We start from the raw sequence: 26,477 nt of genomic DNA on the forward strand, positions 1-26,477 counted from the left end.
ACGAGCTAACCTAAAATCTAATATAATATAACAGATAACATATTAATATAATATCTTTAAACAATGAATTAATAAGATTTTTTTTTAAAGAGGACATTTGATTTATAAAAAAACTGAAAAGTAAATTTATTGCAAAACCCATTAGCGCTGCGACATTTACTTTGAAAATCATTTTCGACACTTGTGTGACGGGATGAAACTTGAACGTTTTTATTTGGATTTTATTTAACTTAAACTTAAACTGTGGAGCAACTTTTGATTGTAAATATATCTTGCACAGTTTGTTTGATAAACAAATAATAACGCAACTGCTAATGCGAAGATAAAAATCTTTGACTACATTACCCACAATCCCAATGCCTTTCATTTCTGTCGTGTTGACTCTCGCGGGCTTTGTGTCGATATGGCGCTGTGCTTTGAAACTTCTGCCCGTTTCGTGCCAACAACATCCGCTTCTATTGGGGTGACACTCGTGTTTTGGCATTGTTATCTTTAGGCTACGCGCGTTATGACACTGTTATTCATGCAGCGAACTTTTATACCTCGTCACCACGGTATTACACTTGTAATTAACTTTCTCCTGGTCCACAAAACGTAGCCTCCACACATCAACAGGTAAGCAGTGACAAACGTATAGCTAACTGTTAGCGCCCATTATGCCGAAGATTGTTAGACATGGTGCTGTTTAAAAATCATCATCGATTCGAATTTTGACCTTTATGAAGACGTGACTCCTTTGCGTTCCAATGTCATCACTTTATTTTGCTGTCAACGATCTTTTTTTTTTGTTGCCATTTACTAAATAGCTGTTGAATCCCTGGCAGTGTGAGTAGCCAAACAGACGCTGACTGTGAATCGAAGTCTTTTGTCGTGACGCGCAATTGGATCATGTTCAGCCTTGTAACGCCACTCATGAAAACAGGCTAATGATGTTTCGGCCGCCATATATAGAATTCCTGGATCTGGGCATCATCTCTGCATCGTGTGCTGACTGACGGTGTTTATTCGCGGTGTGATTACCCTCTAACCTGTCACCATAATCTGTCTCTAAATCCCCGCCTTATTTAGCGGTGGCCCGATACTGCGCGGTCAACATGTCATCGCCAGAACGGCCTCACTTCTCTCAGGCAGACTTCTTGGCACGCTGGATGCCGAGTAGCACCCGAGCTGGAGTGATCCTCAGTCCCTGCCCGGATTTGACCGGCACACTGCGACACACCTCGGCAGCGGCGGCGGCATCCGGCGTCCCGCCACCTGAAGACTCCTTCACCTCGGATTTCGCTCCTCTGCCCGGCTCCGTGGACAGCAGCTTCCTCGGCGCGGATGGAGGTGCACGGTTGCCAGGAGGAGAGAGGAGGGCCGGTGCCGTCGAGCCGCTGACAAACGCAGATGGAGGGCTGGAGGGGCTGGATGCGATGGGAAGCAAATCACAGCAAGTGCCTCCCATGATGAAGCTTGAACAGGTGAGAATGAAGGTGGTGAGGTGAAACAGCAACAAATAACAGTTCAGGTATCCATTTGCACCATGTATGTATGTATGTATGTTTATATATGTATATATATATATATATATATATATATATATATATATATATATATATATATATATATATATATATATATATATATATATATATATACATATATATATATGTATATATATATATATATATATATATATATATACATATATATATATGTATATATATATGTATGTATATATATGTATATATATGTATGTATATATATGTATGTATATAAATATATATATATATATATATATATATATATATATATATATATATAGTACACACACACACACACACACACACACACACACACACACACACGTATGTGTGTGTATGTTCAGTTCAGTTCATTCGGTCACAATTGTACATGTACAAATAAACAGATAAAGGATACAAAAGCAATGTATGGATGTATGTATATGTATATATTTACATACGCGGCAAGGCGCAGAGGGCCTGGGTGGGCTTCGAACCCCACACTCCCCGGTAATAGCCATGCGTGCTTAACCATTCGGCCAAAGGGATGTCCCCTTGGCCAAGTAACCAGGGCGCACGATTAATTGGAGGCATAGGGACATCCCTTTGGCCGAATGGTTAAGGTTAAGCGCGCATGGCTATTACCCAGGACTGTGGGGTTCGAAGCCCGCCCAGGCCCTCTGCGCCTTGCCGCACACATATATGTATATATATATATATATATATATATATATATATATATATATATATACATATATATACATATATATATACATGTATATATATTTGTATATATGTATACATACAGTGTATATATACACTGCCAAGCAGTTGCCAAGCACAACTGCTAGCTGCATTTCGTTGCTCTGTACTTCTGACATGTTCAATGACAATAAGGTGAAATCTAATCTAAATTGCCGTCTTGCAATGCTCCTACGTTGGTTCTATTTGAGAAATCATTTTCTGGTTTTTAATACCTAAACAGACATTGTAAATAAATCCTGTAATAATACTTTAATTGACATGTTATTTACTGCTCAGAGACAAACGGTAAACCTGCCAGAAATTACTGCGCAAAAAACATTTACGCAGACAATGATGGTTGATTATATCACTGCCGCCTGGCTATTTAACCCTATTAACATCCACCACACACACACTTCTAAATCTAAACACGCTCTTTGAGTCTTCCCGCTATTATTAGTGGTAAGTGGCGTGTTCAAGGCTATTTTTGCTGACAGTCACAAAGGCTGCGAGTGCAAGCAAGGTGACTAGCGCTGCAAATGTGGCGACTAATCTAATACTGTAGTGTATTGTGTGGGCCACGAATTACTAGCAATGATATTTGTGACATTTTGTGTCACATTTAATTGACATATCGCTAATTATTGAATCCTATCAGTCTGCTCGAGGTGACCTTTTTCTGGATCCGTGTCTGTGAATTACTTACTTGAAACACGCTGGTGCTTCGGTTGTATATTAAACACATTGCTTTGTGTGTGTGCAGCTGAGGAAATGGCAGCAGCACATGCAGGAGCAGCTGAAAGCCAGTCAGTTAGAGGAGCTACTTCTCCAGCAGGAGGAGCAGCAGAGGCAGCTGGTAAAGATGAATGGATCCAAGGACAGTACAAAAGGTAAAAATATATATTTTTTTGTCTTATTGAAAACTTGTAGAATTCCAATAAATGTTTCATTTCAATGCTGTGTTGTTGTTTTTTTCTCTTTTTTGCCAGATCAGTGGAAAGTCGTAGAAAATGACCAGGAACTGAGTGTCAATGTGAGCCATTTTCATGAGCAGGACGACACAATAATACAGAGCAATGTTGTGAAGTTGCTTGAGAACACCAGGAGAGCAGATAAAGCTCACCATGACAGGTACACGTTGACTGTCGGAAGAGATGCAATGGAATCATTCTGCCCGATTGTAACACCGAACACGTTGCTGCAGTTGTGTTTTGCTGTGACAGTTTGAACACTCATGGGGTTTAACTTGTGTGCATGGCTTGTGCTTCTTTCCAGACCAGTTGGTGGTCATAAGAAAACCTTCGAGGAGTTGTTGGAGGAGCAGCTGAGGCTAGAGGAGCAGAGGTTGAAGTCCGTCCGGCAACAGGAGGTAAGACAATTAATAGATATATTTTCAAACATGGGCTTTGAAATGTCTACGAAATGAAACAAATAACCAAATAATGATAACAAACATTGTGTGTCGTGACTTAACCAGAGAGAAAACGACCAGGTTCCGCCGAAGAGGGCCTTCCTAAAGCGAGGTCAGGGCCTTGCAAGATTTGCCAACACCCGCAAAGCTTCCCTGCCAAAGACCGAAGAGAAGAAGGACACCAAATTGCAGCCACAGGCCAGGGTGATCACACGCAGCAACTCGGAGCCTGCAGCCTTCCAGAGAGACATCACAAATGGCCCTCAGCGACTCCCCGTCCAGCGTAAAACTGCCAAGTTGAACAAGGAGAACCGACTCAGAGGTCTCATCTCGCCGCCTCTGGCCATCGCCGTTGAAAGCAAGGCAGCGCAGACCAAAGTCCTGGGGTGTCATCAGAGGCAAAACACCGAAAGGCCCGACTCATTTCAACCCGAACCACCCAAGCCACGTCAGTTCGGACAAGGGAAGGAGCAGAAGAGTAGGAAGGCGGTGTTGTCGCCTCCGGCTACGCTGAACTCTTGCAGCAGCTTGCAGCCGAACCCTGTGACTAAACACGTGGGGGAAATCAGGGGAGGGCCGCAGCAGAAGACGGAGGAGACCGCGGCGACAGAGACAAAGCGTGGGCCAACAGTGGGGTCAGAAGGAGGGAGGCCGGCCCTCCGGGGCCAGGCTCCGCAGGATTCCTTCGAGCTGTCGTTCCAGGAGAAGCTGCAGCGCTGGGAGTGTGACAGGCAGCTGGAGAACATGGAGCTGGGAGAGTTTGAGCTGCTGGAGCAAGCGGCCGACGAGCTTTCCTTCTCCTCCAACTCCTCCTTTGTCATGAAGGTACTCCATCATGGTTTTAAGTTTGAGGAAAAACTCTTTAGTTCTACCTAACTGTATAAGTCTATCATAGACTGTCTGAAAAATGGAACACGAAATTGAAGTAATGGAGTGCACTGACAGGAAAGAGAGACATAGCTGAACATTTTCAAAGTGAATTTTGCATTACGTGAAGCTGTTGATAGTCTGAAGCAAGCTGAAGCTGAAATTACTTTTTTTTTTTTTTTTTAATTCAGGTGCCAGCTGTGTTTCTTGTTTAGCCACAACAGCAAGACTAGAACTTGTGGATTTTTACTAATTGGTAATATTTAGAGATTTTGAAGAAGAAACAGCAACATCAAGTGGTTACATTTTAGATTGCAATGTCTTTCACCCTCCTGAGCGTGCCAGTGAGCTACAGTGGCCTGTGCGCCTTCTTCAACGTTGGTATTTTTGACACTCGAGTAGTAATCCTAATTACGAAATGCATTGTAAGGCAGCTGGATTGTCCACACCGGGCTTCCTTAGAAATATGGTGGTGCAAAATGGCAGCTAACTGGGAGCAAGGCCCTTGCCCCATGTATATTCTTATATATATGAAAACCATTGTAAGGGTAGGAAAACCAAATGAGTTTGGTCATTAGACTGCAATTTTACAATCTTATTAACACATTTATGGGCAGTACATTAAGCTTTTACCAATATAAAAATCATAAATCAAGCTAAATATTAAACACTAGACCTTAAATTAGATTTCTCCCACCTTTGACTGGTCCTTGTCTTGCAGGTTCTCCAGATGGACCAGCTGAATGAAGCCAGGGGGCTCAAACCGCGGCGGCTGTCGTCCACCCCCATCAAGTCGCCTCCAAAAAGTGCACGTCAGAGGTGCGCCAGTCTGGGCAGCAGCGGTTTTGCGGAAGTTCCACGAGCACCGAACGCAGTCACAGCGAGAGAGGAGATGCCGACGGACCAGGTGCGCCAGGTGCGCCAGGTGCAACAGGTGCGCCAGGTGCGCGTTGAGGACAAGGAGGAAGACGACGGCGGAGGGGACGAGGAGCACAGGAATTCCGACGCCACGTCCTTCTGCGTCTCCGACCTCGAAGACGAGGAAGTGGCCGTCAACCCGGCTCCTCCGCTTCCCAGCGCCCTCTGCTTCCCGCCGCATCCTCACCAGCCGTACGACAGGCGGTCGTACCAGGACCCCGGCAGGGACGCCGCCTCGGACGAGACGCAGGACGACGAGAGCGACGAGGTCCTCAGCACCGCTGAATCCACCCTGACCGAGGACAAGGACGGGAGGCGGGACGGAGTCGTGTTCGACGACGACGAGACGTGGTACGACCCGGAGGACACGCCGGCCGCGTCGCCCGTGGAAGGCGGACGAGCGTTCGAGGCGCTCAGCGATAGAATCTCGCCGCCGGAGCGACGGCTGTACAGGAGCGCAGGGGCGAGCAGAGCCGCGGACGCCATCGCCAGGCCGGCCACTCAGGACCCGGATCCTCCCCTCACGCCGCCTCCTTCTCAGCTGATGGTGAAGCTGTTTCCCTCGCTGAAGGCGAAGGCCCAGAATGCACCTCAGGCTCCTCCTCCTCCTTCTTCTCATCCTCCCATTGTCGCTTCAGTATCAAAAAACTCTGAGATGGAGAATGGTGAGTTCGGCACCTGTGAGGAAAGTGGCTTTCTCTGTGTCACGGTGCTGATAGACACGAGCCACGTGCGCACATCGACCTTTACTTAAGTTACAAATGCCAGTCAACTATCGAGGGCAGAGAAGCCCAATGTGTAGTCACACAAAGCAGGATAGGACGATATATATTTTTTCATATACTAACTTTGGCACAAGATGTTCTCTGTGCCGTGTATGTTGTACACGCTGATGTATTTTAAACATGGGCACAGCACTCCCCCCCCCCCCTCCCCCCCAAGTCTTTAATATGTCTTCATACATCTTTCAGACATACCTTAAGACAGTGGTTCTCAAAATGTGGAGTCTCAGGACCCACATTTTCTTTTTCCTTATCATGAAGTCGTGACCCAAATTTATTCCACAGCACTCAAAATTATTGAATTGAATTGTGTGTCCTGCAAAAGAAATGCCCAACAGTTTCTGTATAAATATTTATATTTTAAAATCTCTCCCACCCCCCACCCCCCGCCCCAAAAAAAGGAAACTGCCCTCAAAGCCGCAACCCAATCAAAACAGCTCCATGACCCACTTTTGGGTCACGACCCACCGGTTGAGAAACGCTGCCTTAGGAAATGATGTGCTGAAGATTAACACTTAAAAAAAAAGTGTTACAGATAACGACATTGTGTCACCCAGGCCAGTCTGACCAGTCCAGGCTGCTGAGGGAGAGGCTGGCGGAGCTGGAGATCGAGATTGAGCGATTCAAGAAGGAGAACGCCGCCCTCGCCAAACTCAGACAGGAGAGCGAGAGAAACCAGGAGACTCTCAGGTGACTCAAGCTGGTTTGAAAGTGACGTCGATTTGCTTCACATCACTTACTAACTCTCTCTCTCCCCCCCACCCCCACCCCCGCCGTTTGCTTCTGTCATCCCCCAGGAAAGAGCGTCTGCAGTTCGAGCAGACGAAGGCCGAGGAGCTGGCCAAGTTCGAGGAGTACAAGAGGGAGCAGAGCGGCAAGCTGCAGAAGGAGCGCAAAGTGTTCGAGAAGCACCTGTCGGCCGCCAGAGCCATCCCCGACAAGAAGGAGCGGGAGGAGATCCAGGTGACAGTGAGAGGGAACCGACCAGCCTACCGAGCGAAAGGAGAGAACGCGGTGTGCTAACAGGAGCGCTTGTCCACCTTGTCCTCGTCTCCCCCCCCGCCAGGCCTTGAGGCAGCAGCTGAGCGCCGTGCAGGAGGAGCTGAGGGGGAAGGAGAGTCGCTGGGCCTCCACGCACAGCCGGCTGCGGCAGCAGATCGACTCCCTGCGGCAGGAGAACACGTCTCTCAGGGACGAGGTACATGCTCAGACCCTCTCTTGCCCCCGGACCCTGACCCCCCAACGACCGGCTTTATCGGGTCTAGGGATAAACATTCCAGAACCCCCGAAGCTCACTTTTCTTTCAATTGAAGGTCCGAACGTTGGAGAAGCTCCGCCTCCACTCCTGGAAGAAACCTGCGCCGGTGAATGCCGTGATAGAAACGAAGGAGAGCCCACCAGTACCTGATAACAGTGTGCCGTCTGTTACCAAAGGAGTCAAGTTTGCCGTAAGCCTTTTTCAGCTTTTTATTAACCACAGCATGTTCTCTGCAGTGCAAAAGTACAAAAAATACAGGAGATTGAGGAGTTGAATGTCAAAGTGAATGAAAAGCTGGATGAGGGAAGTGGTATTCACTGACCAAAGACCGCTCGAGTTCTTGAAGGTGAAGAAAAAAACATTATACTACAGCGATCTTACGTTCCCGCTCCCTCTCCCAAGCTTGCCAGTGAACTACGGTGGCTTGCGCAAACAAACTGGGTACCTCGTTCACCTTCTTCTCGTTTGGTTTATTTGAGGATGCGAGCGTTCACGATAAATTCGAAACTCACTGTCAGGCAGCTGGATTGTCCACACCGGGCTTCCTTAGAAATATGGGAATGCAAGACGGCAGCTAACTGGCAGCAAGACCCTCGCTCTGTGTATATTCTCATATATTGGTAGGAAAACCAAATAACTTTAATTGTACTGTGAGTGTACACTTTAATTAATGTATTTACAGTCAGTTTGTTAAGCTTCTACCAACATAAAAATCATAAATCAGGCCACATTTTACACACTGGACCTTTAAACCTTGTGTTTGCCTTATTCCCATTTACCGCAGACAAAGACTCAGCAGTCTTTTCTTAATCTGCAGAGCCCCCTCGACTCGAGAGGAAGCAGCAGCAGCCCACCGCAGAACAGCATCGTTGCAGCAGCCAGGAAGAACTCCAGGGAGGGCGGCCAGTGTGCCTCAGGTACCAGTTCACGCCTTAGGAAAATAAATGATTGGTTTCTGCTTCCCCCTGGTGGTCAGGAAAGGTTGCAGCAGGCTTCACCTCCAGTTAAAATCTCTGGGATTCATTACAAGTTTTCTGATGATCAGTCTTTCACCTGCATTAGAGATCGTTTTAAGACTTTTTGTTTTTTGTTCTGCACACAGTGGGGATAAAGAGTAGCCTTCGAAGGCCATCAGCTCCAGCAACCACTTCCTCTTCCTCCTCTTCTTCATGGTCCGGACGGAGGTCAGAGGATTTGTCGGCCACCGCCAGCAAGAGCCAAGACAATCCAGTAAACCAAGAAAGCTCACGGAGCAGCTCTCCGGTACGGCACAGTCATCATTTTTTTTTTTTTATTCTCAGGTTTAACTGATCTGCACAAGCACTGATGCTCTTGTTAAACCAATTTGAAGACACTGCTACACTTCAGCAATGTTTTTTCTATACATTTATTTTGACATCTCACATCAGAAATCAGACTGTCCGCCAACGGAGTCTGAGTGCAGCGAAGCCGACGAGTCGGAATCAGCCGAGGATGTGATCAAACACCCTGACGGAAAGGTGAGCAGACTTAGAGCTACTCAGGTGGACGTTTATCTTCAGCTGTGATTCCAAACGGGACTCTATTCTTACTCTAATACAGTGTAGTGTGGTTGGAACCAAGGATTTAACAGCCGTTTTGAGAGATTTTACCACTTACATCTTTGTCCCTTGCAACACAATCAGAGTACATGATCATGGTTAGGGTTAGAAGAATGTCTTATTAACAATATGAACAACGAAATAGCTCCTATTTATTTGCGTGCCTCCGATGCAGCCAAACCTTTTTTAGACACACACACATAAAAAAAATCTCGAGCAAATATTAAATGACAATTGGAATTGAGCAAAACATTTTAAGGGTGTCCAAAAACTTTTTTCCACTACCGTACACAGGGCTGCATGCAAACAAGCGTAACCGTTGCTCCATCGTCGAGGTCGAGGTCAAAAGTCTTGGAGAAGCCACTGACAGAACTTTGGCTCTCCTTCCCTCCAGGTAGAAAAGGTTCTAGCCGGCGGCGATCGCCTCATAGTCTTTCCCAATGGCACCAAGAAGGAGGTCTCAGCAGATGGGCTGACTGTCAAAGTCACCTTCTTTAACGGGGACACCAAGGAGGTCACCGCTGACCAGAGAGTGGTGAGTGTTTGCTGGGGATTCAATAAATGCCCGTGCACTTCAGCTGAACGTAACTGTGTGACTGCGCTGCCTTTTCGTATCCTCAGATCTACTACTACGCCGAGGCCCAGACGACGCATGTCACCTACCCTGACGGGCTGGAGGTCCTGCACTTCCCCAACAACCAGACAGGTGAGAGCGGAGCTGTCAGCCTAAAAATCGGATTTGAGAAAGGAATCTGATTTGAATCTGATTCGCCTGCAGTCTGAACGCAGCCAAGGCTTTATTTTAGGTCCCCGTATGTGACCGCGCTTCTTCACTTTTCCATTTCAGAGAAACATTTCCCAGACGGGCGAAAGGAAATCACTTTCCCGGACCAGACGGTGAAGAACCTGTTTCCGGACGGCAGGGAGGAGAGCGTGCTGACGGACGGCACCATCATCCAAGTCAGCCCGTGAGTACAACGAGACCTCACCGGTGGAAACCATGGGAGGTCTTCTCGCCTTCAAGGACTCGGTCTCTCCTCTCCTCAGGGACGGCACCAAGGAGATTCACTTCAACACTGGCCAGAAGGAGATCCACACCGGCGAGTACAAGAAGAGGGAGTATCCCGACGGCACGGTGAAGACGGTCTACGCCGACGGCCGGCAGGAGACCCGCTACCCGACCGGGCGGCTCCGAATCAAAGACAAGGACGGCAACGTGGTCATGGACAACCGACTGTAGCTGCCATGATGGCTTTGCTACCGGCAGCTTATAAACCGAGACTGTCAGACTGATGCTCCACATAGTTTGGGTTTGGTGCTCTTCTTCTTTGCACATCCAACCCCAACCGACAAGCCTCAGGAAGTCCAAAGCATTTTTTTTACCGTTCCATTTTTGGGAAACAGGTTCTTGGAATTGAGGTTTCACTTGTTCTGTCTGAACAGGCCTTCAGGGTTTTATTTCTTAAGGGCAGATATTGGAAATGACACGCCACCTCGTGATTCAATGCATCTCAAGCTTCCATGTCTTATAAGGAGCTTACCCAGCATGCCTTTCTTCCTTCAGAAAGGCAGTGAACATGCAAAGCAGCAGCTGTGGGTTTCTTGGAAAGACAGGAGTTGTACAAGCGGATCTACTTTTTAAGGAAAGTTTTATAAAGGCTTTAGTTTTACTTGGACAATTTGTTATCTCACTAAATATTGTAGATCTTTGCCCCATTTTCTCACAGTTGAAGCCTAGGAATGATGAAGGTAGACTCAGCCTCCCTAAATGTCTAGGTTAGGGTTTTTGATATTTAAATTTTGATTTGTAAAAATGTTAAATACATATTTATTTTTTAAACTTGTACATTTTTCTTTTTAAATAAATGATTTTCCAAAGAATATTTGGAGGCATGCATCTTTGTTGTACCAACGGCGCCTTATAGGCTGAACAACGGTGCAAAGAAACGACTGCAGGGTTGAAAGACAATGTCAGAATTTAATCTGAAGTCAAAGGGAACAAAACAAAGAGCTCAGTCAAAGGGACGGGAACACAAAAGCCCGGACTCTGAGTCAAACTGGGACACACCGAACGAAAAGTGTCTGCAAACGTTGAAAAAACTGAGAATAGATAATAACTAGACATATAACAAATATATAGAAAGAGATAACAAGAAGGTAGGATGAAGGTGACTTGAGTGAAGTGTGGGATAAAAGATATAAATCTGAAAATAAACTAACAGGGCAGAAACCAGACCCTCAGGTCTGCGACTAGAACCAACACTGCCTGTGTGTTCATGGCATGAAAGAAACTAAAACCTCACATTAGCTGTGGGCGACGGGAACGGCCACCCGAGTCTGCTTCACTCCAGCTCCGCCAGTCCGCTGTCCACCAAAGGCTGATACAGCAGCTCCCCGTCCTCGTCGTACAGCACCACCGTCAGCTCTGGATCGCAGGACTGGGGACGTGTGAAGGACACGTTAGAGCGGGCGTGGGCAAACTACGGCCCGGGGGCCATATGCGGCCCGTTAAGCTTTTTAATCCAGCCCACCAAACTTCAAGAAATTAACTGAATAGTAAGTAATTAATACATTAGCTGTATTTCATCCATTTTTTCAGTGTTTTAAGAGACATTTCAATGAGCTAAATACCATCGGGCTTCAAAGAAACTTATTCTTTTTTTAAAAAACACTTTTGTTCATTTCATTAAAGTCCATTCTACATATCCCATGATATATTTTTTCTCCTGTGACCTGGCTCACCAAAACACTCCATCCATCTACTGCTGCTCCGGCCCCACTGTCAAATATTAGAACCCACTCTAGCCCACCAGTCAGAAAGTTTGCCCACCCTTGCATTATACGATGGAAAAGTGGTGACCTTTTTTTTTTTTTTTTTGCGCATCAGAGCACTTTTTTGTTCTCTCACCATGACGGACGCCGTGATGCTGCCGTGCAGCAGGTCGACCATGTCCATCGTCGCCCTCATGCTCCACTGGGGGCTGTAGGGCAGCATGGACTCCTGTGGGCCGGCGCTCCGAGGCTTCAGGCCGGCCACTTTCACCTTGACAGCCTGCACCGGAAACCTGAGCAGCTCAGCCGGCATTTGACAGATCCTGACGGGAGACGACGGGGAAAAAAAAGTGGGAGGTTGTGCCGCATGAATGATGGTCAACTTTCGGTAAGTGGGGGGGAAAAAAAAAAAAAAAAAAAAAAAACAACTCATAAAAAAATGAAAATGAATGAAAATGAAGTTTGCTGACCAAGGGGGAAAAAGATTATATAAATACATAATTATGTATTTATATATGTACACAAACAAACATGTTTTGTATTTCCCAGGATCACAGTGCTTTGCCTCATAGAAATACAGTAGTAGAAAAAAGTTTTTGGACACCCTTAAAATTTTACTCAATCCCAATTATTGCCACAACATTTTGCCAGAATTATTTTTTCTTCTTTCGCTTTGTCCTCAACATCATCTTGCTGAAACGTGTATTTCTGAGCTGGACAGAACAGTGGACGTGCTGCATGTGGGTGAATGTTGGTCACTAAAATAAACTGCAATTAGACATAACACTGATCCTTAGCACAATACAGTACATCAGAAAGGCATGAGGTGTCCACAAACTTCTTCCCACCACTGTACAGACAATGATTTGGCACAAAATGTTCACCGCATGCAAACCGAATATGGACATTTATGGTTTTTGATGAGGACTAACTGCAGAATTTCACTGTAAAAAACAACCAAAACATCATCATGGTGTGACTTCATGGTGAAGAGAACTCATCTCAACGCACTTTGTGACCGGCAGGGTGTCGTCGGAGCCAAAGTCGACGTGATGGACCAGGACCTTGACGGGCTCCACGCTGATGATGGAGATCAGCTTGGCCCGGTAGAACCTCTGGTCGCTGTACTCTGCCAGACAGGGACAGCCTGGGACAACATGAAGGCAACTTTGACTGTTGGGAACCTCAACAACCACTGTTATAGAGGCAGTTTTGTCATTATTCTAATAACACGGTGCCAACAAGAGAACAAAAATTAAGAACTGCAAATGTATTTTTTTTCTTACCAGGAGGAAAACTTTCAAGTGGCGGCAGGCTGTTGATGTTTGCGTTGATTCCGGTCAGAGCCTCGGCCAGAGTCTCTCCATCCACCGCATTCTTTTCTCCCTCGAGAGGCCACAAAAACAACTACAAGGCAGGAAGGAAAAAAAATAATGAGTGGGGCTCCGGCGGGCAACAGATTAAAAAAATGACCTGTGGCTTTTGCGAATACCTCGTTGGGGGTCAACAAGTGCTTGACTCGCACTTCTAAACACTCGCCCTTCTGTGGCAGATTTGGGAGGACAAACGACCCCGGCAACGGCTCCTTGGGTTCCCGGAGGCCCTGGATACAGCAGGACAGGCAATGAAAGAGAGACATCTGGTGGAGACACGATGCGGCTCTTCCTTAAATCAAAGGTGACGCATTTAAAGAGTCTTTGACTTGATCCCTTCCCCTGCATCTTTTGCCTGCCAACTGTGTGTTTGTTTATTTATTGAATAAGGATCCCCATTAGTTTTGACAACGTGAAGACTTATCCTTCCTGGGGTCCACACAAAAACAAAAACAGACAAGACATTCCAACAATTACATATCAGAATGGGTGAAGATATCCACCAAAATTCCTATAAAAGCTACAATATTTGCTACTTACACCAGATCCATATTCACTTATGAGATTATTCCGCCCACAACAGGCAATTCCAAGTATCCCAAATACACATTTCCAAGAATGCAATTCGAAATTTAAAAATGTTAACAGCATATTTGCAGATTAAAGTAGACAACACTTATTATCTACAATACAATACACCTACTTTTTTTTTTTTTTTAATTTATAAGTACATAGTTAATATCAGATCGATCCTAATTTCAGTGTGAATGTGGTGTGAAGTAATAATGGGTTGAATGTAAAGCGTGGGTGCCTTCAAAAGCGCTATATAAATCTATTACTATTATTATTAATATTTCCCTTTAAAGTACAAATTGCTTTAGTCATTTTTAAAACTTGACATAATAATTGTTGCTGTCAGACATGGGGGAGATGGTTTCAATATGTGACTGCTCTATACATTACCATGTTTGTCAGTGCATTGGTCCTGGTCATAGGCAGAGTAAAACCATCACCCAAGGCTAGCCTGGCTTCATGGTGTGTGATGAGGCAGCAGGACTGAGATTCAAACTAAAACCCCTCAACTGATACCAGAACTTTTCAATGCAGCTGTAAAAATGTGATGTTACAAGATCTCCTGATGGCACACAGGTGTGGGCTCTCGGAGACCAGTGGCTTCAGCAAGAAGTAAAAAGCCAGTGTTTATTCTGGAAACAGATGGCTAAATATGCTTCTTTTTTGATAATGAATCATTCGGGATGGAAAATAAGATCTGACATTGGGTGTGAAATGGACCCTTCAGAGCCAGTTTGGATTGATTCTAAAAGTCACCAGCCTTGTCTCCTTCGTCTGACCACAGTACCTCAGTGTCGATGTCCCATTCATCCAGACAGGCGGGACTCGTGACCGAGCGTTCCTGCAGAGAAGCACAGGTGTTCCTCAGGGACGAATGAGAAGAATATAAAAACAGTCCAACAACGCACGCGCAACACGCACTCGATACCTTGCACAGTGACACCGTCGGGCCAATGGTCGCGTGTGCATTTTCACACATGACGGTGCTGAGGCTCATACTGTCCAGGAAGACCTCCCCTCTGACGGGACCCCTGGGATCAGTCGGCAGCTCCTACAACACACACACACACACATTCTTCAGATGTGCAGATTAACAAAATATTACAAAAGCTAACATCCAACCATTTGCATCAGTTGCATCACTGCCTATTCAAGGCTGATTAGACCTTTAGCTCAATCTTCACAGATCGCTTCAAAAGCAGCTCCTCCATCAAGGCCAAGGCGTCACACTGCCACCTCCCACCAACCTGAGTGCACAGCGACATCAACGAGTCAAAACAACGACACCAGCGTGACATTCAGCATCATTGAATTACCAAAAACGTACAGGGTGTCCCAACATTTTTTTTAACATTTCACAGGCCAATAATCTTGTTGAAATAACCTCACATTTTCATAGAACGTATAGAAACAGATCAAGATTTTATATTTAATGTTTTATTTTTGTTGTGTTTTCAGGTTGAGCCATGCAATCCACTCCAAAAGAGAAGTCATTTTGCGTCTTGGAATATGCTCACAGACAGTCACCCAGCTGTGACACGGCACAAAGGTGATGCACATATTGAACACTTATGAAATCGATCCCATTATAAACTTATGATGTTCCATGTCATTGATAGTCAATGGTAGTTTTCAAGATAATTGCTTTTAAAATTATGTCAAAAGTTTTGCGACATCCTGTATTTAGCTGGTGGTGATTTTACTGATTCCTACTAATACAAAGCTGCTACTATGAAAGGTAATTAAAATATGCCATAAAACACTGACGCATGCTAAGTCTAACTAAAAAAAATAAAAAGGAAAGTTGATTTAAGTTGTCCTAAAAAAAAAACCTTACTGTTCAATCTATAAATATTACCCAACATTTTTGGCTGACTAAATATTTCACTTCATTAAAAGTGAATTGGACATTTTTCAGCAAATTCAGCTGCACTATGTAAGGTAACTTGTCAGGCTCTTACAGCATTGAGGCCAAGCAGCTGGCAGGGCAGGCACAGCTGAGGAACATCCTCACACAGCAGCGTCGGGTACAAGTGGACCACTGGGATGCTCTCCACGGTGCCGTAGTCCACATATTGCACCTGGTATTAATTAAAGGATGATGATAGTGGCAGAAAGGAAAAGTGTTTACCTTGAGCAAACTTATTTGAAATGAAAAGCAAAACAAACAAAAATAGGATCAATAGACTTGCATAAAACAGGCACAATGTGTCTCCCTGACCTTCACGTATTCTCCCAGCACCTCCAGCAGATGCCCTCGGTACCACAGCATGTCGGGGCCGATGACGGCACAACCCTGCACCGACTTCCAGGTGTAAGGCTTCGGCTGGGGCAACGTCTTCATGTGCTGCTGAATTCTTCCACATAGCTCCTCCAGCTGACTCTCTGAAACCAGCCGCACACACCGAGCAAATCATTTCCTTAACCTCTAACGACAGATTTCATTGAAATACTTCAAGATTTAAAAATTCAATATCAATTGACTGGTATTGACTGTTATTGTCGAATGGAAGGAAAACAGGTAGTGAGTTACAGAAAAAATTTGCAGGTGAAAAATTTGCATTTTCTACTACTACTACTACTACTGATAATAATAATAATGATCATCATCCTGCACAAGTTAACAAACACTTCATTGTGTTCACATCCCTCATTGTATGAGGGATGTGAACACAATGAAGTGTTTGTTAACTTGTTGGTGATTTTGTTTACTTGCTCAAGTCTGTCATTTCAAAAAGTTCAATCACAAGGTCAAAGGTGTGACGCAGTAACTACCGGCATTTTGAGTTCTCGCGTAGATGAATCCATCCTCTCCGATGGCAGAAACGTTCACCTGCAGGGCTCCGAGACACGGCAGCTCTGGCGGCAGGTACCTCCGAGTCTGCACCTGAAACAGACACCATGTATTTTTTTGTGAAGGAAGTCAACATTTAAAAGGCAAAGATGCTTCATAAAATCCAAGCTATGTCTGGTTAACTAGCAAGAGAATGCATCATTACCATCTCAGCAGAGATAAACCTGCGGGGTCTCGGTTTTGGCGGGGTTTTTCGGATGAGTTGTCCGTCCTCAGGAGCAGATCCTGCCTGACTGGTGGGGGACTGGACATCAGTTTGCTTCGGCTGCTCACCCTCAGACTCTCTAAAAGAAACCAAGCCGAAAAAACTGACCTGGTCAATATCAGTCATAGAGAAGAACCTGTTGCTGCATGTGCAGAGTTCTGCTCAGAAGTGCATGTTTCAGCAAGATGACTTTGTCCATTGCAGCACATCCAGAGTACAAGAACTCCTCTTTTTAACAAGAAACAAAGCAAAATAATTAATATTTTTTAGTGTGCCTCTGATGCAGCCAAACCTTTTGAAACACAACCTTTTGAAAAAAAAAAAAGAGAAAGAAGCAAAGCCAGTAACTGGGATTGACCGTCTGAAAACTTTTTTCCATTACTGTCTATGTCTGTTCATTCTTCCGGTAGCTGTCCTTGAACAATGCACAGACCTGGGCTTTCTGTCTCTGAGTGCGAGACCGTGGCTGACCAGGAAGTCTGCGGCGCTGACGATTTTTCCCATCTTGTCGGAGAAGCGCAACAGGACCAGAGCAGGAGGCTGCTCGGTTGCCTCCTGCAGCACGCAAGAACAAAACTGTCAAAACAGAAAAGTGTACGGGCAGGAAAGGCTAAAAAACATGAGAAAGGTCAGCGAGGGAGCTCAGCTGAGGACAAAAACCTGGATGGTCATCACAGCCGAGGCTCCTCTGAGACAGTCGGAGATAAAATCACAGGCTGTGGCTGTCCAACTGGACTGACCCCCGGCTGGCCTGAAGAAAAAGAAGATACATTTTTTTTTCAATAAAGTTTTTTCACTGGGATAAAAGAAAAAACAAGGTGTTTTATTTATTTATTTATTTATTTTTACAAAGAAATAAAGAGCCCAAAATCATAGAACAAAACAGATACAAATTATACACATTCACACATACATACACAGATTGTGTAAAATAAAATAAAATAAAATAAAATAAATAAATGAAACATTTAACCTTTTAGGATATCTGTAAAAAATAACTTGTGAACTTTAAAGGTGAAATGTGTAATAGTTGGCTCGATTTAAGATTTTTATATTGGTAAAAGCTTAATATACTGCCCATTAATACATTAATAAAACTATATAATTGCAGTACAATAAAGGTTATTTTGTTTTCCTACCCTGAGAACAGTTCTGAGGGAGGGTGCAATCTAAAATGTAACCACTTGATGTCGCCGTTTTTTTCTCCAAAATGTCAGAATATTACAAACATGACCTTTCAATTCTGAGTCAAATCACTGTTACAGTGAGTGTATGAGACCTGATGCCAGTGAGGCTGCACTCCAGTGCCAACGAGCCTTCCAGGTGCTGCGGCAGTGGGCGTAACTTGCTGTGGTCAAGCTTCACGGTGTTACCGTGGTCGCAGCGCATCATCTTGACGTCGGGATGTTTGGAGAAGTGGATGTGCAATCATACAACGTTAGGAATTCAATTCGAAAACCAGGAAGCTGAGCAGAAATCACTTTGGGGCCGTTGGGCTCGTTACCTCCACGCCGCCGCCGGAAGTGACATCGCCGCAGACCCGCCCCCTCTCCCAGATGGCGCCATTGAGAGCGGCGACGTACACGTCTGCTTTTAACCACTCGACGTCCGGGGTCTCGGCGGGCGCACATTCCCGCTTCAACAGCTCACTCAACCTGAACCAACATGGTACCAGATTCATAGGTCAGTGCAGTTTTCTCACGAGGTCGACGGGGGCCAACAAAAACAGTTACAGGTTTGGACCAATTACCAACCGTTTAAGCTGCCTGCTGTTTTCTGTGAACTGGATGTAGAAGCTGCTCGGCGAGTTCACGTGGCTGACTTGGACCTTCAGGTCTTTGAGATGAGCGGGGAGCTTCAGCCGAGGTTCAAACTCTGGTCCCTCCTCCTCCTTCTCCTCCTGCTGCTGCTGCTGCTCACTCTCCTCTCGTCTGGTCTCGTCGGCGAAATCCGCGGCCGAATCGATCTCGACTGGAGGGTCCCAAATGACAAACTCGACGTCAGACGCAGCAGAAGCCTTGGAACCCAATCTGCGAGGAAGGAAGAATAAATGGGAATGATGAGAAATAAAGAAAAGCGGTTTTCTTGCTATTCCTTGTTCATTTCCAGAATGCGCTTTTGTGAAGCGACAGTGAGATTTGAGAAAAGTGCCGTATGAAGACAAGGCATTATGATGGTTATTGTTCAAATCGTTTGACTAAATGTGTAATGGGAATGCAAGAAAGAGAGAAAAGAGAGAAACAGTCAATGCTTTAACTTTAAACTCACCCCTCTTTGAAGCAGGCCAGTCCCTCCTGGACCAGCAGCCCGGCTATGTTGGCCACAGGTCCGTACAGGGTGCTCTCGAACAGCTTGATCTGCAGCGGCCCAGTCTTGCAAACGGGTCCTAAAACAGTTTGTGGGTAATTTATAGTGATCATTTTCTCCTTGTTTTACTTTGAAAAGAAAGCCAGTATATTCTACCCGTTTTCAGATCTTTATTTTCCATCCCTGACTCGAGATTAGTGATCTTGCAAAAATTACACCCGATCTCTCTTGATGGTGACATCATCATCATCATCATCAACAAACTGATCAACCTAAGTGTACTTGAAAAGTGGAGCGCTCAGAAAAGGTCCATTAAAAAGTTACCTACCTGTGGCCACCACTGTGACCAGCTTCTGGTGAGCCAAGCTGATGAATCTTTTTGTGCACTCGTCACTCCACAAAGCTCCATCCAGAGGAGCCACTTCGAACAAAGTGCAGTGGATTGCCTGGAGAACGCAGAGGTGCACACTGAGATGAGACTCGCACGGTTTCACACAGTGGACGACAGGTTTGATTGGATGTCAGTTCATTCTGGTGGACCAAGACCAGATCCAGATCTAATAGACATTTATCAGAACAGTACCAGCAATAAATAACCTTACTGGACCTCATGAAAGTGGAAGTTTCGTTACAATTAACAGCCAGATGTTAAAAACAAACAAAAACAAAAAACAAAAACGGCTCTAGAATTTTCTCACCATGATGGGAAGAGCAAAGAACTCATCCTTCACCCTCCTGAGGGCAGTGACGGGAACACTGCCGTCACTGCCAAGGTCGACATAGCGCACGTCCACTCTTCTGCCTCCTGAAAAACCTAGACACACACACACACACACACACGTTTCATAACTTAGGTCTTGACACACACTAACGCACGCTGACATGCAGAGCCTCACCTGTGACCTGAGCCCTGCACCACGAGTCTTCAACTCGAACGACGCATGCCTGGCCAACCGTGGGGCAGAAGAGGTGCAGCCCCGGTCTTCTGAAATTGTAACAGTCCTGGAGCTTGGCGGAGAGCCACATGGCCTCCGTGTTTTCAACCTGGCAGAGAGGCAGGAAGTTGCCAAAGCGGAAGAAGTTCAAAACAGACGGGTAGAAATTAAAAAAGAAGAAGAAAAGAAATGTAATCATTTCAGCGATGTATGTGGTACCAGTTGGATATAGAAGTCGGCAGGGTTGTTGATGTGAGACACCACAGCGTTGACCTCTGTGTTGAGTTTTGGATAGACGGGAGGGACGTAAAGCAGAGCGTTCCTGCCGCACAGCCCTGGAGAATGAAACCTATTCCACATAACAAAACATGTTAAGTGCTGGCGCAATGGGTCAGACAGTTTCTTACACGATAGAAGCTCACGCTGACTGGTCCGGACAGACGGTTTTCGATGACTCAGATGTGTGAGATCTGTGACTGAAAACCTCAGCAGTCTGGCAGAAAATCCCACACTTGCCTTTTACAGCCTGGATCTTTTTTCAGACCTACGATGCCATCTGATACCCAGAAGATCATTTCCTCTGCCCACAAGAAAACGTACCTCGCCACTTCAACGAAAACCAGGAATTCCGCGACAGAGATGGACGCGCCACCCTTGGGAACTTTCCTCAGGTCGACCAGCAGCAACTCTGGGTCATTGCCCAGTGGCCTCATTTCCAGAGGCGCGGACCCCACCAGGTTGTGGAATTCAATCTTTGCCTTGGTGCACCAGCCCCTTTTCTAAAAACACACACGGCGTGACAAAACATCTGCTATGTAGAACGCAAACAGATAGGAATGGTACAGTGTATCTCATAGCAGTATCTAATGTATGTCATTTAGCCTTACCGAGTTGTAAGGGACCAGGCCCTTGAGAGAACATTTGACGACCTGAGGAGGAACGCTATGCTGGTCTACGTTCAGGGCGTGATCAACTTTTCTCAGATGTTCGTTCACAACCGTCAGTCTCGACTCACTCCTGTCTTCTTTGGAACAGCTGTGAGACAGAAGCAAAGCAAGAAAATAAAATAGCAGTTGCCCAAAATGATGCATTGACATGTGAGAAGATCATTAGTCAGCAAAGCTGAGTTTTTAGAGTCAATATTTTGTTTGACAAAATTATGTTACTGTTAAAAAAAAAAAAAAGCAGACTGGCAATACATTGATAAGAGCCACTTTCAAAAGCTGTCCAAGTTCACCTGAGTATGCTGATGCTTCTGGTGAGGCCATAGTCAATGAAGAAGACCTTTATATTGGCCAACTGGTTGACCCAGCAGAACTTCACAGCCTCCGCACATCCATGTTGCTGTAGTTCCACAATGGCAGCCCTGCACCAGAGGCCTGCGGCCCACTTTGCGAAGATCATGGAACCTTGATGGGTGCAGCCAAATCAAAACACAGCAACAGAGTTCAGCCCCACGCTGAGTGGGCATCTCGGGACCATAAGTGGCACGCAATGCAATAGTAAATGTATTTAAAGAAAGGTGCAAAAACCCACACGTACCCGTCTCCAACATGTCATCTAACGCGAAGTGGAAGCCGTCTCTCCAGCAGTGCTGGTTGATCTTCTTGGACAGCGCCTCATTTTCCTTCCTCTCGGTAATGTAGCGGACGTAAAATTCATTTGGGTTCACAATGTGGGTCACCACCACCCACAAGGTGACTGCAAGAAACGCACATGGGGGGGAGGGGTGGGGGAGGAGGAGGAAGAGGGTTGTCAATACAGTAGTAACTACTTGAAAGTTATTCACACTGCTTATATAAAATGACCCATATATTGCAAAATCTCCTTTGATAATATTTTCTCAAAATACAACTAGACATCAGGAACTAAAAGTTTGGCATTTGTTTTCTTTACCTAGTATCTTCTTTTTACACTTATTTTTCTCTCTCCTCAGGGGTTTGCATCGTTCATGAGGCAGTTCAGGACCAGTAGCAGCTACAGGGAGATGGAGCATAGTTGATGTGTAGATAGAACTTGTATATGTGTGTGCGTGTCTGTATAAAACCAAAAGCACACACCTTTGTCTTCACTCAAATATTCCTCAATAATCACATCTGGACTTTCAGCCTCTGGATATGAGACGGACTCAGGAAGGCTGATGGTGTCGGGAGGTCCTGCACCACCAGCTGTTGAGTCCTGTGGTAAGACACCTTCAGCGACTGAGCTCTCCAGCTTGTCACTTTGTGCAGCAGGGATCTTCCCCTCTGATTGTCGGCTGCTCGTGGCCACCTGGTGGCCACCGGGTGGCAACTCTGAAAAACTACATGAGAAAAGAACCGTGACCTAATACAGGGAAGGCAAATTAATTTGGGAAAATCTATAACACGAACTGAGGCACAGTTACCTGACTGGACTGGTGGTGGTGACCTCTATTTTGAGCAGCAACGAGTCGTTCTGGTTGAGAATTTCTGAATGGAAAATACAGCTTAAAAACAAAAAAACATGAGTTTACAAATTCAAATTCAGACAATTTCAGCATTATACAGAACATTGTATTTGTTAATAATGGCAATCAAGAGGGAAGACGGAGTCAGGACCTTTCTAAAAAAAGGCCACGAGACTCAATGTAAAGCAATGCCAACAAACATGCAGACCTCAATCCAGAGTCCACATTGCTGCTTTTGACCAGGAAAGATTCCTTGTCAACAGGCGCTTGGAGTGTCTCCAAAAGCTATAGGGAAATTTTAAACAACACATTACGATAAAGCCAAAATGTTCCACTGAACAGAAGCGTCCCGTTTAAATGCAAACATTCGCTACCTTATCAAGGGAGCAGTACTGCTCCAGATCAGGGACACGGCAAATCTCCCTGGCCTTCTTCATGGCAAGCTCGAGAGACTCGATCCTCTCTTGAACTTCGCACAGCTTCTCATTGCTGATGGAATAGCGCGTCCCAGATTTTGTCAGCTGACGCAACAGCGCATCCTTCCTGTTGTCAGGGTGGCAAAGAAAAGCACAGCATTCTTCAAATGATGTCTGAAATATGACTTCTCAGAGACAAAGGAGATGGAACGGAGAGATAGCTTTTTGTTTGTACTACAGCACACTTCTGACAGCAGCTGTTCCATTTTCAATACAGTTTGAAAAACAATGTCCATACCACTTCTGGACAGCGTCACGAGATTTGACGACAACTTGCTTGACCTCCGTCTCCAGACAAGCTTTGTTGCTCTGGGACTGCTCTGCCAGGTCGTCTATCAGAGTCTGCCAACGGTAAACACACGAGCATTTTATTTGATGTTCTCTTTTTGTAAAGACAGTCAACTTGCACACAATTGTTGCAGATTTGGTTCAGCTGTTACGTTATGGACGTGTTCCAGTTGGGCCAGATTTTTAGCAGCCGCCGCCAGCGCCTCGTCCAACGTCTTCTCCATATCAGCTGCCTGAATAATAACATGACAACACATATTTTTTTTGCATAAAATATTTAAAATCTTACAGGTGCACTTATTTTTCCTACAGGGAATTTCAAAATTGTACGCACATTAATGTTTTACTTTCAAGAATTCTCCTCCATACATTGACAACATATTTTTTCACTTCTTCAAAACGTTTGTTTTACACTGTAATCGAAATTTTGGAGCAACCTGGCGCTACACGACACAAATGGCAAATTTCATTGCGCACAATCAATCATAACACACCTGCTGTGCACCCTTCGCATTGCCGTTTTCATCTGCAGGTGGTGAAATTTTGTTTGAGGTGCGATGCTTCGCTCGCTGACTCCTGAGGCTTGAGAAAAAGAAAAGGTGGAGGTAGTTTGACTTCATGTGAGGCTCAGTCTAACACTTAAAACTGAATTATACCTTTTATTCTTGTTTATTTTGGCGGTGTACAACAGGCCAATGATCGTGCTGTCTTCTTGAAGCTCATACACTCCACCTTCAGGTAGAACTGACTCAGCCTGCACACAATCAATTTTATTTTATTATTATTATTTTTTTTTAAAACTTGTAGACCAAATACCCGGCTAAAAACTGTAACAGATTTAAACAAATTGTACAGGCAAACAACAGTATCACAAAGAAAAAGCACAGCATACCATTTATTCCATGGTGTATACTATACATACATACTATGCATGCCATAGTGATTGCACAACTTTTATAAATGATCTGCCACATGTGGACAAGGCCAGAAATTTCACCTGACATTCGGGACATGTGATGAATGTGTCTCGATGAATAGCAAGCAGACAAGAGGTACAGTAAATGTGGCCACATAAGAGTGAACGAGGAAGGTTGCAGTCATCGTCCTCATCATTTTCTGGGAAAGACAGGAAGTTTATTTAGACGGGACAGTGCATATGAAACACTGCGTATACGAGTAGCCACTGTAAATATGACAGACCCATCCGGAGTCCCCAACAATACAAAAATTAACATAAAAAATTACAACAATTGAAATAAAAAGTCAACAAACGTCCACAAGTCCATAAACGTTCACGCATATTTTTTTATAACTATGCCTACATTCTTGCACAAACTTCAAACTACGAAAGAAATTTCGAAAAGTAAGTCTGAAAGTTTTCATAGTGCGTCATTAAAATCTCTAAATCCAGGGCAGAGTAATTTATTGACAAATTTGCATGTAGGTTGTCAAATTCAATAACCGCATCTCGGTATTGGTTTGGTGACGATAAGTCACGTGACCTTTCAACAGCAACTAAATGCGTTTATTACTTTAACTGTGCGTCATAAATCAGACAAGATATGCACAATGATATTTAACCATATATATATATAAACACAAGTTGAAGTGATAGGTCAGCAATACAGGCTAAATATCGAATTTTTTTAAAAAGCACTATTTCGCTCATCACAACCCTCACAAACAGCTAAGCGGTAGTTGTGTAATGAAGATAGCACGACACGAACTTGACGAACAGCCATTTGAGAATAGTAATTGGATGACACGAGACACCAGCTTTAGGTGTATTTAAAAATAAATAAATAGATTATTTAATAAAGTCAATGACCAGCCGTCACACTTATATTAAATAAGTAGCTCGCCATTATTGCCTCAACGTTTTCCACGCGCTACCTAGCTAGCGAGCGAGCTTGCTAATACAATGTACGATCGCTAATTGAAACTTTCCCAACCTGAAAAAAAAAAAAAAAAAGTTTTTACTTAACAGGTACAAGTAAAACAGACATGAACCTCCTACCAGGCAGAGTGAACGCCTCGTTACACACTTTGCAATTAACAGCGTGAGGGTTTTGAGTTCTGTCCATGACGACAGGTTTGACCTAATCAAATCTGCGCCGAAACGAGAAGGAACTAGCAGGTCACGTCACGTGATCCAAAGGCGTTGGCTGCTCAGTGCTCAAGGGCGGGAATTACCAAGAAAAGCTTTATTGTGTCACATAAACAACAAAAACAGCAAACAACTGCTGTTTGTAATAGTTCATAATGTTTAACCGTCGATGGCACTAAATATTAAAAGCAAAGTTTTTTTTTTGAGGTCCTGCATAAAAAAAAAACAACCCCGACATGTATTCTCCTCTTTGTACACACGAGGGCGTAAAAGACTAACTTAGTTTAGACGGTGCAGCAGTTAAAAACAAGCGCTTTGTTTGGCGCAAATAGACGTTCATCCATCCATCCATCCATCCATCCATTTTCTATATAGATTACTCCTGGACCTAGGGTTGTCGGGGTTTGTTGGAACCTTTCCCAACTGTCATGTTTATCTTCAATGAAATGGAAAATGCAAAATGAAACAAGAATACATTTAATCCGAGATGCCTTTAAAGAAAGCCAGGATCGGCTAATGGAAGCAATTCATTTAGCTTATAATTAGCTTTGTAACATTTTCCTATGTTCATGACCATAAGTGAGGCTTGCAATGTACATAGACAGGTAGATATAGACCTTCTTTACCTCAATAGTCAAGTACAGTGCCTAAAGTGTAAAGGATGCTGTCCCAAACTATTACCCATTCTGCCTCTCCCCATCTTTCAGTCCCCCATGACCTCAAAGCCAAGTCCCCGGCCAGGTCATAGCAAAGACTGTAAAAATGGTACCCACTGCCTCCCTGCTTGGCACTCAGTATTCATGGCTGGAATTGGGGTTAGCTCACCCAATGATTGCCGGGCGTGGCACCGCTGCTGCCCACCGCTCCTTCAGGGGGATGGGTCAAATGCGGTGGACAAATTTCGCATCCTTCAGGATGTGACAATCGCTGGGACTTTAACAAAAAACAAGAAAATTATATAAAATGCACATAAACTATCTTGATTTTTAATTTATTGCATGGTATCAACATTTTTTTTAAATTATCAATGAAAGGATTTTTTGATTGTAAACTGTTGGGTCTAAATGTCAACTAAAAAAAACACTATGTGTTCC

At 44.7% G+C, this 26,477-nt stretch overlaps 2 protein-coding genes across 3 annotated transcripts; one reads left to right on the forward strand and one right to left on the reverse strand.

Annotated features, from left to right (window-relative positions):
• The first annotated feature begins 346 nt into the window (after positions 1–346).
• cpap (centrosome assembly and centriole elongation protein) lies at positions 347–10,939 on the forward strand. Of its 2 annotated transcripts, none has more exons than XM_076030927.1 (18): positions 347–615; positions 1,069–1,463; positions 3,013–3,139; positions 3,239–3,380; positions 3,525–3,618; positions 3,727–4,485; positions 5,249–6,110; positions 6,785–6,917; positions 7,025–7,190; positions 7,294–7,425; positions 7,541–7,675; positions 8,270–8,402; positions 8,588–8,748; positions 8,895–8,984; positions 9,460–9,600; positions 9,687–9,771; positions 9,913–10,033; positions 10,113–10,939. In XM_076030927.1, the coding sequence occupies exons 2-18, from the start codon at positions 1,095–1,097 to the stop codon at positions 10,303–10,305; spliced, it is 3,843 nt and encodes a 1,280-aa protein (XP_075887042.1). In that variant the 5' UTR covers positions 347–615; positions 1,069–1,094; the 3' UTR covers positions 10,306–10,939. The 2 variants fall into 2 exon arrangements, with proteins under 2 accessions (XP_075887042.1, XP_075887043.1); XM_076030928.1 differs by having other exon boundaries at positions 348–615; positions 8,303–8,402; positions 10,113–10,938.
• Positions 10,940–11,228: 289 nt separating this feature from the next.
• On the reverse strand, positions 11,229–25,449 carry rnf17 (ring finger protein 17). The gene is made up of 37 exons (XM_076031198.1): positions 25,294–25,449; positions 24,274–24,392; positions 23,933–24,030; positions 23,771–23,858; positions 23,429–23,509; positions 23,227–23,330; positions 22,887–23,055; positions 22,721–22,797; positions 22,471–22,551; positions 22,145–22,386; positions 21,981–22,061; positions 21,627–21,785; positions 21,322–21,493; positions 20,972–21,119; positions 20,685–20,863; positions 20,304–20,433; positions 20,046–20,193; positions 19,848–19,963; positions 19,478–19,595; positions 19,111–19,228; positions 18,597–18,872; positions 18,347–18,497; positions 18,122–18,234; positions 17,503–17,593; positions 17,276–17,397; positions 16,783–16,921; positions 16,559–16,670; positions 16,005–16,168; positions 15,745–15,864; positions 14,950–15,030; positions 14,712–14,834; positions 14,571–14,624; positions 13,330–13,440; positions 13,124–13,244; positions 12,849–12,984; positions 11,974–12,160; positions 11,229–11,503 (listed from the first exon to the last, which is right to left on the reverse strand). The coding sequence occupies exons 1-37, from the start codon at positions 25,358–25,360 to the stop codon at positions 11,408–11,410; spliced, it is 4,692 nt and encodes a 1,563-aa protein (XP_075887313.1). The 5' UTR covers positions 25,361–25,449; the 3' UTR covers positions 11,229–11,407.
• Between the last annotated feature and the right edge of the window lie 1,028 nt (positions 25,450–26,477).

The sequence above is a fragment of the Nelusetta ayraudi genome, unplaced genomic scaffold (genome assembly GCF_046127955.1).
Source record: "Nelusetta ayraudi isolate G7.1 ecotype Tasmania unplaced genomic scaffold, CSIRO-AGI_Nayr_v1 ptg000031l, whole genome shotgun sequence".
Lineage (NCBI taxonomy): Eukaryota > Metazoa > Chordata > Actinopteri > Tetraodontiformes > Monacanthidae > Nelusetta > Nelusetta ayraudi.

What these genes read in the sequence shown, in the direction of transcription:
- cpap (XM_076030927.1), top strand. Translation starts at nt 1,095, where the DNA reads ATGTCATCGCCAGAACGGCCTCACTTCTCTCAGGCAGACTTCTTGGCA. An exon ending in ACACGTCTCTCAGGGACGAG is followed by an intron (nt 7,426 to 7,540) that starts GTACATGCTCAG and finishes TTTCAATTGAAG; the next exon opens with GTCCGAACGTTGGAGAAGCT. An exon ending in GGGCGGCCAGTGTGCCTCAG is followed by an intron (nt 8,403 to 8,587) that starts GTACCAGTTCAC and finishes TTCTGCACACAG; the next exon opens with TGGGGATAAAGAGTAGCCTT.
- rnf17 (XM_076031198.1), bottom strand. Translation starts at nt 25,360, where the DNA reads ATGGACAGAACTCAAAACCCTCACGCTGTTAATTGCAAAGTGTGTAAC. An exon ending in CGTGACGCTGTCCAGAAGTG is followed by an intron (nt 23,056 to 23,226) that starts GTATGGACATTG and finishes CCCTGACAACAG; the next exon opens with GAAGGATGCGCTGTTGCGTC. An exon ending in GGTTTATCTCTGCTGAGATG is followed by an intron (nt 16,671 to 16,782) that starts GTAATGATGCAT and finishes TGTCTGTTTCAG; the next exon opens with GTGCAGACTCGGAGGTACCT.